The sequence below is a fragment of the Fistularia commersonii genome, chromosome 12, assembly GCF_037954325.1.
Source record: "Fistularia commersonii isolate RoL2024-O1a breed Wild chromosome 12, RoL_Fcom_v1.0, whole genome shotgun sequence".
Classification (NCBI taxonomy): Eukaryota; Metazoa; Chordata; class Actinopteri; order Syngnathiformes; family Fistulariidae; genus Fistularia; species Fistularia commersonii.
Genome location: NC_141295.1, coordinates 8401082 through 8413355, shown reverse-complemented (window position 1 = coordinate 8413355; position 12274 = coordinate 8401082). Strand labels below are relative to the sequence as shown.

Sequence of the window (12274 nt, the reverse complement as noted above, 5' to 3'; positions counted from 1 at the left end):
GCACTTTCTTTTGGCTTCTTTTGGTTCTTGGTTTGACCCCAAGAGACTTCTCTGTGTCAGACAGCACGTGCACCCTGTTTCCCCTGCAGTCTTATAATATATGCAGTAGATTAATTGAAGACTTCAAGTGATCCATAGACGTGAGAGTGAATAGTCTCAACACGTGGCTTGTGATCAAAAGGCAACATATAGGCAGTCAATCAATTCCATCTCACACCTTTTGTCCCCTTAAATTAGTTCTGGCATCCTAGTGACCCTGTGCGCATGATAAGGGGAACAGAGAAATTAGAGGGAAGGAAACAAAGGGAAGACACAGATGTCAATTCATCTAGTTTTAAATACGACAGATGTAATTGTTACTATTCCTGCACATCATAGCATAACATTTTTTCCCACTTCCCTTTCTTGGTTAACCAGAACAGGATGTAGAGAACCATCATCATAGTGTAATTAGAAAATGTTCATTTTTGTTTTTGTGGGCACTCTGACATATATACTCAAATATATGTGTAACAACAAAGGACTCAAAAATTGAGAAATTTCTTCTTAAATAAACATCTAACCTCTGCTACTGCTCTTTCAAATTCAAATACGTTCATCAAAAATTAATGGCATGATTGTAGTGAAGACATATTGGAAGATAAGTTATGAAATTTTGATATTAGTGTAGCATCATGGATAGTACCACTCATAACTTCATAAAACTGAAAACTTTTAGGATAAAATTGTAAAATTTTCAGTTTGGTCATAATAAATAATGGAAGGGTAGGTGGGCTGTTATCTAGCCATGTATATTGTACCATAAATCATATGCACTACAAGAAATACAAGCATAGAGCAGCAGTGTGAAATTACATGTTGCAGGTAACGTTTTGGGGATATATTAATTTAACTTTCATAACAAAAGATGTGGAGATTTTTTTTCCCCATTATCTCTTCTGAATGCGAGCTTTGTGAAAAGCTGTGCCTACTTTCAGACTCTTATAAACAGAGCAACTTTATTTTTCAACAGGATATTCAATAGCCAACAATTATCTAAACAGGTCCTGATACAATGAGTCAACATGAAACATCAGCATTGTATTTAAAGTAGTTTCTAATAATTTTTAATGGAGCAGCACACAGTGATTCAATCTCAGAGACATTTACATATATTTCATTACGCATCGGACATTCACTCCAAAATGAAACCCATCCATTTAATTTCCTTACTGGTTGTTATCAAAATCAGAAGCGCATACTTCTTGAGTTGGACATCAAAATAAATATGGTTGTCCATTCATGAGATAGGTAGCACGTTAGAACAGTCTTCTACCATCTCAAACAGGAAGTTATGTGGACAACTTCGCTTCGCTAGGTCACTGGCTGTCTCCCCACTTTGGCTGCGGAGACCCGGCATCAACTGCCGCTGGGAGAGAAGAAGTTCTAATGTGTGGGCAGAGTCTGATTTTGAAGAGCTTGTATAAGAAGCAGCAAGGTGCAGTGGTGTGAGTCCTCCATTGGTCTGGGCATTGAGATCGGCTCCATGCTGCAGGAGAAAAGATGCTACGGCAACATGACTCCAGCGACAGGCGCTGTGAAGCGGCGTCCAGCCATCAATGGTGCGTGGGTTGACCTTGGAGCCAACAGCAATACAAGCAGAAACCACGTCCACATGACCGCTATATGCAGCACGGTGCAGTGGAGTGTAGCCATCCTCATCACAGCAGTGCACCAACAAAGGATCAGCTGTTAGGACCCGCTGGATTGTTGAAAGCTGGGAGAGAAAAAAGAAAAAAGAGAAGGAAAATAAATAATAGAGGATGGCACGTAACGATTATGATTGTCCCGGATCTAGACCAGCAGTCTCCAACCTTTTTTGGAAATGTTTCCACGGACCAGTTAAAGGCGCTGGTGTTCAAATAATAAAAACTTTTGACAGTTCATAGTATTTAATTTGAATACAACGATTACACATTAGAAAATTACAATAATCTTGCACTATATTAATATACAATAAATAAAAATCAAGTTTTGAGGGTTTCACCGCTTCATTAGCAAGCCGTTCACAGCAAATAATGCATGGCGGGTTGGAAGCTTGTGTATCACCTGTTGCGATAAGCCCGATTCTTAAGATAGGAATCTTGATCTTTACTTTTAAATGTAGTTTTCTTTTTGCTGGCATCGTTTGCTCGTTTCCACCCGCAAACAGCTCTCCAGCGACTTTTGTATCTGGCTCATTTTTTTCAAGGGCTAGCTTGTGGTAGCTGATGTGTGAAATTGCATGACAGTGTAACAGGAAGGTGAAGGCGGCAACAGACATTTTTAAAAACAATATCCGGAAGGTCAAAAGCATAAATTATAATTCGTGCCAAGAAAGATTTTCTTTGTGAACCGGTACCAAATGATCCACGGACCGGTACCGGAGATTCCTGATCTAGACAGCTGAATTTATTAACATTTACCGTGAAAACATAAACACTTGTGACCAATTACTGAAGTAAACTGAGACCAACCATGAACAACAAAAGTGGCAACTGTATTTCTTAATATAGACTTAAAACCTTGTAAAGTGATAAAACAAGTAGTTCTATTAAGACAAACTCAAAATATGCAAATAAATAGAAATCACCAGTCACATTCTATACCATGTCAAAAGTCATATGAATTGGAATTTTCAGAGAAAATCAGGGGACAGTTTACAGTCTAGAGAAAGCAGATACGTAGAGACAGATACTGCACACGTTCAGCACTATTGGTATTTGGACTTAAAAACATATTTTGAAATTTCCTTTATTTGTTAAAGTAACAACAATGTGATTTAAGAGCAGACTTTTACCATTACTTCTGTGTAATATAACAACATTGTTAGATACATGAATTAGTAGTTTTGACTCTTTCAAAAAGAGTTCCTCATGTTCACAGACTAAGGATAAACATTTTGGCACTCATTGGTCTTCATCTGCAAGTTGACTCCGTTACTTCTGTCCAAATATCATATTACAAAACAGACAGTATGGAAATTCCAAAGGTATTAACAGAACATAAATGCAATTTTCCTATGAAGTAATCATTAATCAAGAGCCCTGTCAGTAGTGCCCTGTCAATAGAGGGTGCTAGGTCACTCACATGAAGAAGAGAAGAATCAAAGGAGATAATTTCATAACACATGAACATTTAAATAAACAAAATTTAATTGGGTTTTAAGGTACTATAAGGTAATATGTGGGTTGATTGTGGAGACTAAATGGTCAACTGCAGTATTGCCTGAGGTATGTATCATGTGATACCAAACCAAATGTCAGTGTTGGAAGCATGATCCAAACAGGCCAAGGTGCATGCATGTGAAGTACCCTGGTTTGATTCCGGGGCTTTTTGTGTGGAGTTTGCATGTTTTTCCCTGCGTGTTCTCTCGACATGTGTTTCCTCCGGGTTCTCCTGTTTCCTCCTATGTTCCATAAACATGGAGGCAACAAAAAAAAAAATGGAAACATGCCCAGTTCTGTGAATGGTTGTTTGTCTACAGTATATGAGGCCCTGCGATCCACACCAGTAAAGCATCAGGATTTAGAGTTTAAAAACAACTTAAAGTTTAAGTGAGGGTCAAACTGAAATTTTGGTTGTACTTCAATCTATGCTTTTATTTGATTAGAAGGAGAATCAGAGTGAAGGGGGTGGGGCAGGGAAAGGTGGTGGGGGTTGGTGGCAAAAAAGAAAAACAAGGAAAAAGAAAAACACTTGGAGCCTTTGCTTTTTTTCTGAGTTAATTTTTGTAAATAAATCTGCCGTAGTTTTGATCAGTCTTGACTAAAAATACAGAATCCACCATATATATAATGTATTCTGAGGAGATCAAGACCCTCAATAAGTCTTGAGACCAAGACCATCCATGATCATCACCTTTATTTGCACAGCACTTAAAAAAGCAGGAGCTAGGCTAGACCAAAGTACTATATACTTAGGCAGGGTTGAACAAAGGACAAGCAACCGCAATAAAAACAAGAAAGTCAAAGTGCAGGAAGAAATAAAACGAACAGCTCATTAAAAACATGAAATCTAAATTTGTAAAAGTGCGGGAGGGCACGGACAGCAACAGTAATCCGTAAAATAAGTTTAAAACCGACTCATTCAATAATATCTAGTGGAGTCAAAGGCCAAGGAATAAAATAATCTTTTAAGACTAATTTTAAAAATTAACAGGGACGGAGGGTGCCTCAGTGACAAAGATAAATTGTTCTGAAATATTAAGAGCCAGGGTTGACAAAGCTCTGTCCCCTCTGGACTTCCATCTTACCATGGGAATCTCTTGGAGCAGTTTGTCAGCTGATCCGAGGGACCAGGCTGAAGTTAAGGGATGGAGCTACTCTGAGATATAGAGTGGGGCAAACGCGTTTTAGATTTCAAAAGGAATAAAAATCATTTTTTAAAAAACTCTAAGATGCACAGGCAGCCAGCAGAGCGAAACCTGGTTGGATGTGGTGTGCTCTCATTTATGCGAATTTGTCAGTCAAAGCTGTGCAGCTGCATTTTGCACCAGCTGCAAGCAGGAGAGAGGACTGAGTGGCCCCAAAATAGTGTATTGCAGTAATCCAGCAATAAAAGCATGGATAGATGTGTCTAGTTGCTGCCTGGAAAGGACGGGTTTTGGTTTCCCAAGCAGTCATAGGTGAAAGAAACAAGACTTAACTACAGCCCTAGTTGAGCATCCAGTTTAGAATCTCTGTCATGCATAAAACCAAGGTTTTTTTTTATTATTGGCCTCACATAGTGAGCCAAAGTGCCCAAGCTAAGAGGGGGGCGCACAGGTCCCACTAGGCCCAAACACCATCAGTTCTATCTTGCTTTCATTGAATTTTAAGAACAGATAGGATTCAAACCAGCCCAAAACCACAAGTGACCACTAGGTTCTGCAAGTGGGGAAAACTAAAATATGGTGGTCCAGAGTGTCAAAAAATTGCAGTCAGCTCGAAGAGCAAGAGAATGAAATAGGCACCGAGGTTAAATCCCCAGGAGAATGTTGTTACAGACTCTGAGTAGTGTGGACTTTGTGCTATGTAGTACTTTAAGGCTTGTCTTCAAAATCTCCTGGATACCATACTCATACCATACTCATCAAGGTAACCCTTCAACTGCCAGAAAACAACTTTCTCCAGGATTTTAGAGAGAAAGGACAGCTGTGGGATGGACCTAAAGTTCGCTAATGTTTTGTGGTCTAGGCCAGGCTTCTTCAGTAGAGGTTTGACCACTGCATATCTGAGATCTGCAGGAACCACACCAAATAGAATACTAATCATAATTATTCTAAGGACTGACTCCACTGAAAGGCTGAAAAGGCTAGGGGAGATTGCCCCACTAAGGTAGCCTGAGGGCATAATATGGTGAGCAGCATCCTCTAGTACAGGCCTGGCCGATCTGCGTCTCCCAAGCCGCATGCGGCTCTTAAGTTCATGTTGAATTTTGTGTTTGTGGGTTTACTTGTGCAATCACGTGCCGCCCCAGCGTTCTCCGTGCACAGCAAAAAAAACAACACACAAACACAAAAATCGACATGAACGTGACAGCTGCTTGTGGCTCGGGAGCCACAGGTTGGCCAGGCCTGATCTAGTAGCACTACAATCACTGACTCGAATGGTTAAAAACAGCCCAGCGTGATGTAAAGATTGGATGGCGAAGCTGAGATGAGGGTCATGGCTGAGTTCAGAATTCATCATAATTTATTGGAAGCATCATCTCAGACAGTCTTCGAGGGACGAAGAACGTGATCAATTGTATTAAATGAAACACATTGATTATGTTGGTAATTTGTGAAATGTTACTTCATTTTGCTCCTTTCCAGTGTTTTGGTAGTGACGTCATTTCAAATCTGAACAGTTACCGAAAGAATGACTATGGTGAGGAGGCAGAGAAAATTTCAACATTGTGTGCAATTTTGGTTGATTTTAATTAGTTATTTTGTTTTTCAGCAAATTGAGGTATCCTGTGTACTTTGGACAAGCAGTTCAGCCCTCGCAAGGTGTCCCCACCTTTTTGAGTGATTTAGAGAACGGTGTAGTACAGTTGTACTTCAGTTGACAAGCATATTGATGTCTATGGCGACTGCCAAAAATTCCTAGTAATCTAATTTTTTTCTGATTCATGTGATGTTTATTTACATTTCTATTCAATTTCCCCTCAATAAAGTATTTCTGATTCTGATTCTACTCATGTATCTCTTGAAGAGCTGTTGGAGTCCTGCACCTCATTATCAGCCTGCAGTGTGGATGGGGATATTGCTGCGGGTCAGACTTCAAACAGAGTTCTCAGACCATTCTCTTAAATTACACCAGCATTTTCGATACATTGTAAAATAATGAGATAAAAATGCGTCTGTATTGTAAAAGAACAATTATATTTGTGTAAATTAAAAACAGGAGAAAAAACATTTGATAAAATAAAAATGACAATCTAGACTTCTCCGTCATAAAATATGTCATAATTTCTTATTCCATAAAAGAATATTTATAACATCAGAATAAATCTCCGATTTACATGTTGAAGCTGCCAAATTAAGTAATGTATACACAATGAAGTCTAAATAAAATTTTAATCCTACCTAACAAACCAGATGGATTAATTTTGGTAGAGGGCCCTTCAAATACAAGAATAGGGGTATATTTAAATTACTTTCCAGAACACAATATAATTTGGAGTCTAATGTATAATCTTTCATTATCCATGTTTGTTGTATTACAAGAAAATCAATTTTCTATGTTCTTGAGTTTTTCCCTGATGAATATGAATCCTGTATTACTTAGACCCAAGTGGAGTTTTGCCTTTTTTGAGTGAACTACTTTTAGAATGTATATGTCAATATTTCTCCACATTTAACATTTCTCTATCTTCTTTTCCTTTCAGCTGCTCCCTTCAGGGGTTACCACAGCAAATCAACCTTGTCTATCGAACCCAATACTGTGTATCATTTAACCTGTAACATTTCTCCAGCAACATTTAAATAGGCCATTGATCATAGGACATCTTGGAAAGCAGTATTGTTGTGAATGTTCATAAAATGACATCTAGAAATCATTAAGTCTCAGAGCTAGATGGCCCCCTGCCTTAGAGGTGGAGTAAAACAAATAAACAAAAAACTTACACGTTTGTTTTCTGCTGCCCAAAGAATTAGCTCAGCAGGGTTGTGTTTCAGAGTTTCCTCCTTTTCTAGATACCACTCTTCGCTATGGCTCTTCTCATCCTCCATCTCTGCTTCCTCATCCCTGCTTCCAGTCCAAAGGGTGCTGGCCCCCCGGGGAATCAGGTGCCCATGTGTATTTAGAAGCTCCAGCTGATTGAAATTTTCTGGAAACTCCATGACAACTATATTCTGAGAATGAAAGAGAATTGAAAATTGAAAGGAATACAACTTTGAATGGCTTTGAATTATATATCCTGCTAATCCTGCACTCGAGGACACAGGATACTGGAGACTGTCATTGGGCGAGAGGCAGAGCACACCCTGTACAAGTCACCTGCCTATCACAGGGCCACATATTGACATAAAACCATTTACTCTCTCATTCACAGGTCTGGACATTTTAGAGTCTCTTATTAACCTACTGCATATTTGTGGACTGTGGAAGGAAAACCCAGAACATGCAAACTCCTTTCAAGGTCCTTTCAAACCAGAGACCTTTTTGTAATGTGGCACATCCACATTGCACCGCTAATAAGGTAAATATATACTGTTAATATCCTTCAATATGACTGTGCAGTGAATCTCACATTAACATCAACAGATCATTATAATGTTATCTAAAATATTTTCTGTGAACACGCTTATTTAAATAATTAAACCTCTTAAGCCACTGTTTTGAAAATCTGAAGATCTTATTGTGAAAATGTGAAAATGCTAGCAGACTTCAGGCAAACAATGAGTGGAGAGGAGTCAAGGCAACACACCATCAATGCTTTGGTGTTTAAAGCATCGATTAAAGTGAATTCCTGGCGAAATCTTCTTGTCGTGGCAACCGTGGCAAATTGTGATAACTCAAAATTTAATAATTTATCTGTATATATGGTCATAACTGTGCAATATTTCATAACAGCTACATGTACAATATTTTTTCATACTCTTGTGCACTTCTTATCTTGCACTTGGTACTTTAGACACTTTATAGTTTATTTGTATTTCTTATTCTCCTTTTTTCTCTTATTTTATTACTGTTTATGCAATTTTTCTACAATTATTTATCATTGTTATATTTTTCTTGTAGCTCTGGCACAACAATTTCCTTGGGGATAAATAAATAAAGTTGTTCGTATTCTTATTCATATTCACCCGTCATCCAAGAGGCTTTTTAAGTTCTGCACTGAATAACCCTAATATTAATCATTCAAGATAAAAAATATTGATTCGTTGTTCAGTTGCGAATCATTTGACTTGTTTAGAAAACGTCCACATGTAATGCAATGTAGCTCGTTGGCATCTATAGCTCCCATACTCAGGTTAAATGGACGTTACATAAGTGTCGTCACAGTAGCTAGCTAGGTTATTCAGTTATTCTGTTTAGTTTGGTTTTGTCATGTGCTGTATGTAGCCATACAGTAATATCGCAAGCTTCGTGTGAAATTTATTAATGCTATTCAAATAAATTATGCTAATGGTCGTTCGCTGAAATTGACATTGGGTTATGTGAGGATATCCCGGTGGGGACGACTTCAGTAGCTGAAAGGCTATACGTAAAGAAACAACAACCTGTACTTAAACGACTGAACGTTTAAAAAATGAGAGAAGCAATGCATATAAATATATATATACATATCGCTTCTTAAACTACACTGTTTCTTTCTTACCTGTCAGTGCTGCAGTTTCGAACCAAATTACTATCGACCGTAAAGCATTTGGGATATGTAGTGAAATACCGCTTATTTTATGGAGGCGCTTTGTCGTAAAACTTCATTTCCCAGACATCCTCGCGGCTATGGGTGTTTTTCTTTTCTTCGTTGTTAGAAATTTCAGTATCTTCAGGGTTGAGTTTGTTCGTCCAAGCACCTACTGGAATGGGATGTTACGAAAATCACTTAATTGACTGATGTTCACAGTAATAAACACTTTTTTGGAAAGGGACCTACTTTTCAACTTTGTCCTACATTTTCGTCTGCAATTTGAAAATTTTACCTTTGTTAATTTTTGGAAGTTAATGGAATTTATACAGCATAATTTGAATGTGTATAAAAAGCCATAGAACCTAGCCTTCTGACACTAGTATTTTTCACTTGTTTGAGAAATATGTTTATCCATACACCTATCCATTTTCTGCCACTTTGTCAGGTTGTGGGGGGCAGCAGCTGGAGCAAAGAGGCCCAGACCTCCCTCTCTCCAGCCACATGATCCAGCTCTTCTGGGGGGATCCCAAGGAGTTCCCTGGCCATCCTAGAGACATAGTCTCTCCAATGTGTCCTAGGTCTTCTCCCTGGCTTCCTTGCAGATGGATATGGGAAGAATACTTTCCCTGGCAGGCGTCGAGGAAGTTTCCTGACCAGATGCCCGAGCCACCTCATCTGACTCCTCTCTATGTGGAGGAGCAGTGACTCTACTCTGTGCCCCTCCCATATGGCCAAACTTCTCAACCATCTCTAAGAGTCTTGCTCTTTTGGTCACTACCCACAGCTCGTGACCATAGGTGAGTGTAGGAATGTAGGTCGGTAAATTGAGCGCTTCAACTTCTTTCTAAGCTCCCTCTTCACCATGACGGACCGGTACAGAGTCTGCATTACTGCAGACGCCGCAGCGATCCGCCTCTCGATCTCCTGTACCATCCTTCCCTCTCTTGTGAACAAGACCCTGAGATACTTGAACTGCTCCACTTGGGGCAGGACCTCTTCCCTGAAGTGAGCACTCCACCTGTTTTTGGTTGTGCACGATGGTCTAGGAATTGGAGTTGCTGATCCTCATCCTGGTCGCTTCACATTCGGCTGCAACTGCTCCAGTAAGAGCTGGAGATCATGGACTGAAAAAGCCAACAGGAGCACATCATCTGCAAAAAGCAGAGACTCAATCCTGTGGCCACCAAACTGGATCCCCCCAATGCCCTGGCTGCACCTAGAAATTCTGTCAATGAAAATTCTGAAAAGAATTGGTGACAAAGAGTCCAACTCTCACCAGAAACAAATCTGACTTACAACCAGCAATGCTCCGACACATACAGGGACTGAGCAATCCCGACAATGGAGTTCAGTATCCTATATTCCTGGAGCACTCCCTACAGGATTGCCCATGGAACACGTCCAAAAGCCGTCTCCAAGTCCACAGAACACATGTAGAGCTGGTCCACTGTTCCACGACCAGGACGAAACCACACTGATCCTCCTGGATCCTCTTGGTTCAACGACCCGACGGACCCTCCGGCACCACTGAATAGACCTTAGCAGAGAGGCTAAGTGGTGTGATCCCCCTGTATTTGGAGCACATCATCCAATCCCCCTTTTAATAAGGGGGATCACCATCCCAGTCCGCCAGTTTAGCGGCACTGTCCCCGACGTCCACGCAATGTTGCAGAGATGTGTCAGCTTGGACAGCCCTACAGCATCCAGAGCCATGAGGAACCCAGGGTGAACCTCATCCACCCCCAGGGTCCCGCTACTGAAGACCTTTTTGACTGCTTCAGCAACTTCAACTCTGGAAGTAGTTGAGTCAGTTACAGAGTCCCCCGGCTCTGCTTCCTCATTGCAAGGCATTTCGACGGGATTGAGGAGGTCTTGAAAGTACTCTTTTCACCAATCTACAATTTCTTGAGTAGAGGTCAGCAGCTTCCATTATACACAGTATGATGGAGCACTGCTTCCCCCTCCTGTGCTGCTGGATGATGGACCAGAATTTCTTTGAAGCCCTCTGGAAGTCGTCTCCCTGAACCCCTCTCATACCTGAGTTTTTGGCTCAGCGACCACTAAAACCGCATGCCGCTTGGCCTGCCGATACCGGTCAGCTACCTCCAGAGCCTCAAAGACCAGAAAGGCCCAATAGAATGCCGTCTTCTTACTGATGGCATCCCTCCCTGCAGGGGTCCACTAGCAGGTTCGAAGGCTGCCACCCTGACAGGTGCTGACCACCTTACCAGCACAGTTCCAGCTGCTGCTTTGACAATGGAAGCACGGAACATGGCCCATCCAGGCTAAATGTCCCCCCCCTCCCTTGGGAAATGATTGTAGTTCTGCTGGAGGTGGGAGTTGAAACTCCTTCTGATATGGGATGCTGCCAGGCCTTCCCAGCAGACCCTCACATTATGTTTGAGTCTACCAGGTCTGACTGCATCCTCCCCCACCATCAGAGCCAGCTCACCACCAGGTGGTGATCAGTTGACAGCTCTGCCCCTCTCTTTACCCGAGTGTCCAGGACAGGCGTCTGCAAGTCCGACGAAGGTCAATCGAAGAACTGCAACCTGAGGTGCGTTGGTGCCAAGTGCACATATGGACACCTTTATGCCTGAACACGTTTGTTATGGACAATCTGCCCTTCCAAGTCACACTGTCATTGCCCACGTGAGCATTGAAGTCTCTGAGTAGGACGAGAGTCCCCAGTAGGGACGCTCTCTAGGAGCATAACCACAAACTACGGTCAGAAACCCTCCCAGGAGGGAGGCTACCCACTCGTCCACCGGGTTGAACCTCAACATAAAGGTGCTGAGTCGGTATACCCACACCTGCCTGGCACCTCTCACTGGGGGCAATTCCGGAGTAAAAAAGAGTCCAGCCCCTCTCCAGAGACCTGGTTCCAGTTCCCACACTGTGCATTGAGTTGAGTCCAACTATATCTAGTCAGAATCTCTCAGCCTCACGCACCAGCTCTTTCGTTGAATTTTAATGATAGGATTTTGAAAAATAGAATGGAGTTTGAAAAATAAGTTAATTTTCATAAAAAAAAAAAAAAAATTAATTTGTATTTTTTTGGATACCTTCCCATAATAAGCTCATTTTGGCAATAATATCATATCTTTTAGACGACTTAAAAGTAAAAACAATCTACTAAGGACTTCCAGGCTTTAGGAGTGACTGATTTCAGTCTTCTTCATCAGTGGGTATCTGGTGTGAGTCATAAACTTGCTCTGTGATACGTGGCAGTGGAAGAACAGGTGTTTCAGCTGTTGAAATGATTCAGTGGTGAACTTAGAAAGTGGTGTTCAGGGGACATAAACACTGACTATATTTCAGATATGTTTTGTCCACTTCCACCTCCTCTTCTTCATATAGCCTCTCTGGTTGTGTTTTTTTTTTTTTTGCTAATGGACAATCTCCCTGTCCATGTTTGACATATTACTTCTAC

The 12274-nt window shown here is 41.0% G+C and overlaps 1 protein-coding gene across 1 annotated transcript; it reads right to left on the bottom strand.

Annotated features, from left to right (window-relative positions):
- Window positions 1-224: 224 nt before the first annotated feature.
- On the bottom strand, window positions 225-8840 carry ankrd49 (ankyrin repeat domain 49). Its single transcript, XM_086156250.1, has 3 exons — window positions 8809-8840; window positions 7112-7339; window positions 225-1756 (listed from the first exon to the last, which is right to left on the bottom strand). Exons 2-3 carry the CDS (start codon window positions 7325-7327, stop codon window positions 1280-1282), a joined length of 693 nt encoding a protein of 230 aa, XP_086012376.1. The 5' UTR covers window positions 7328-7339; window positions 8809-8840; the 3' UTR covers window positions 225-1279.
- Between the last annotated feature and the right edge of the window lie 3434 nt (window positions 8841-12274).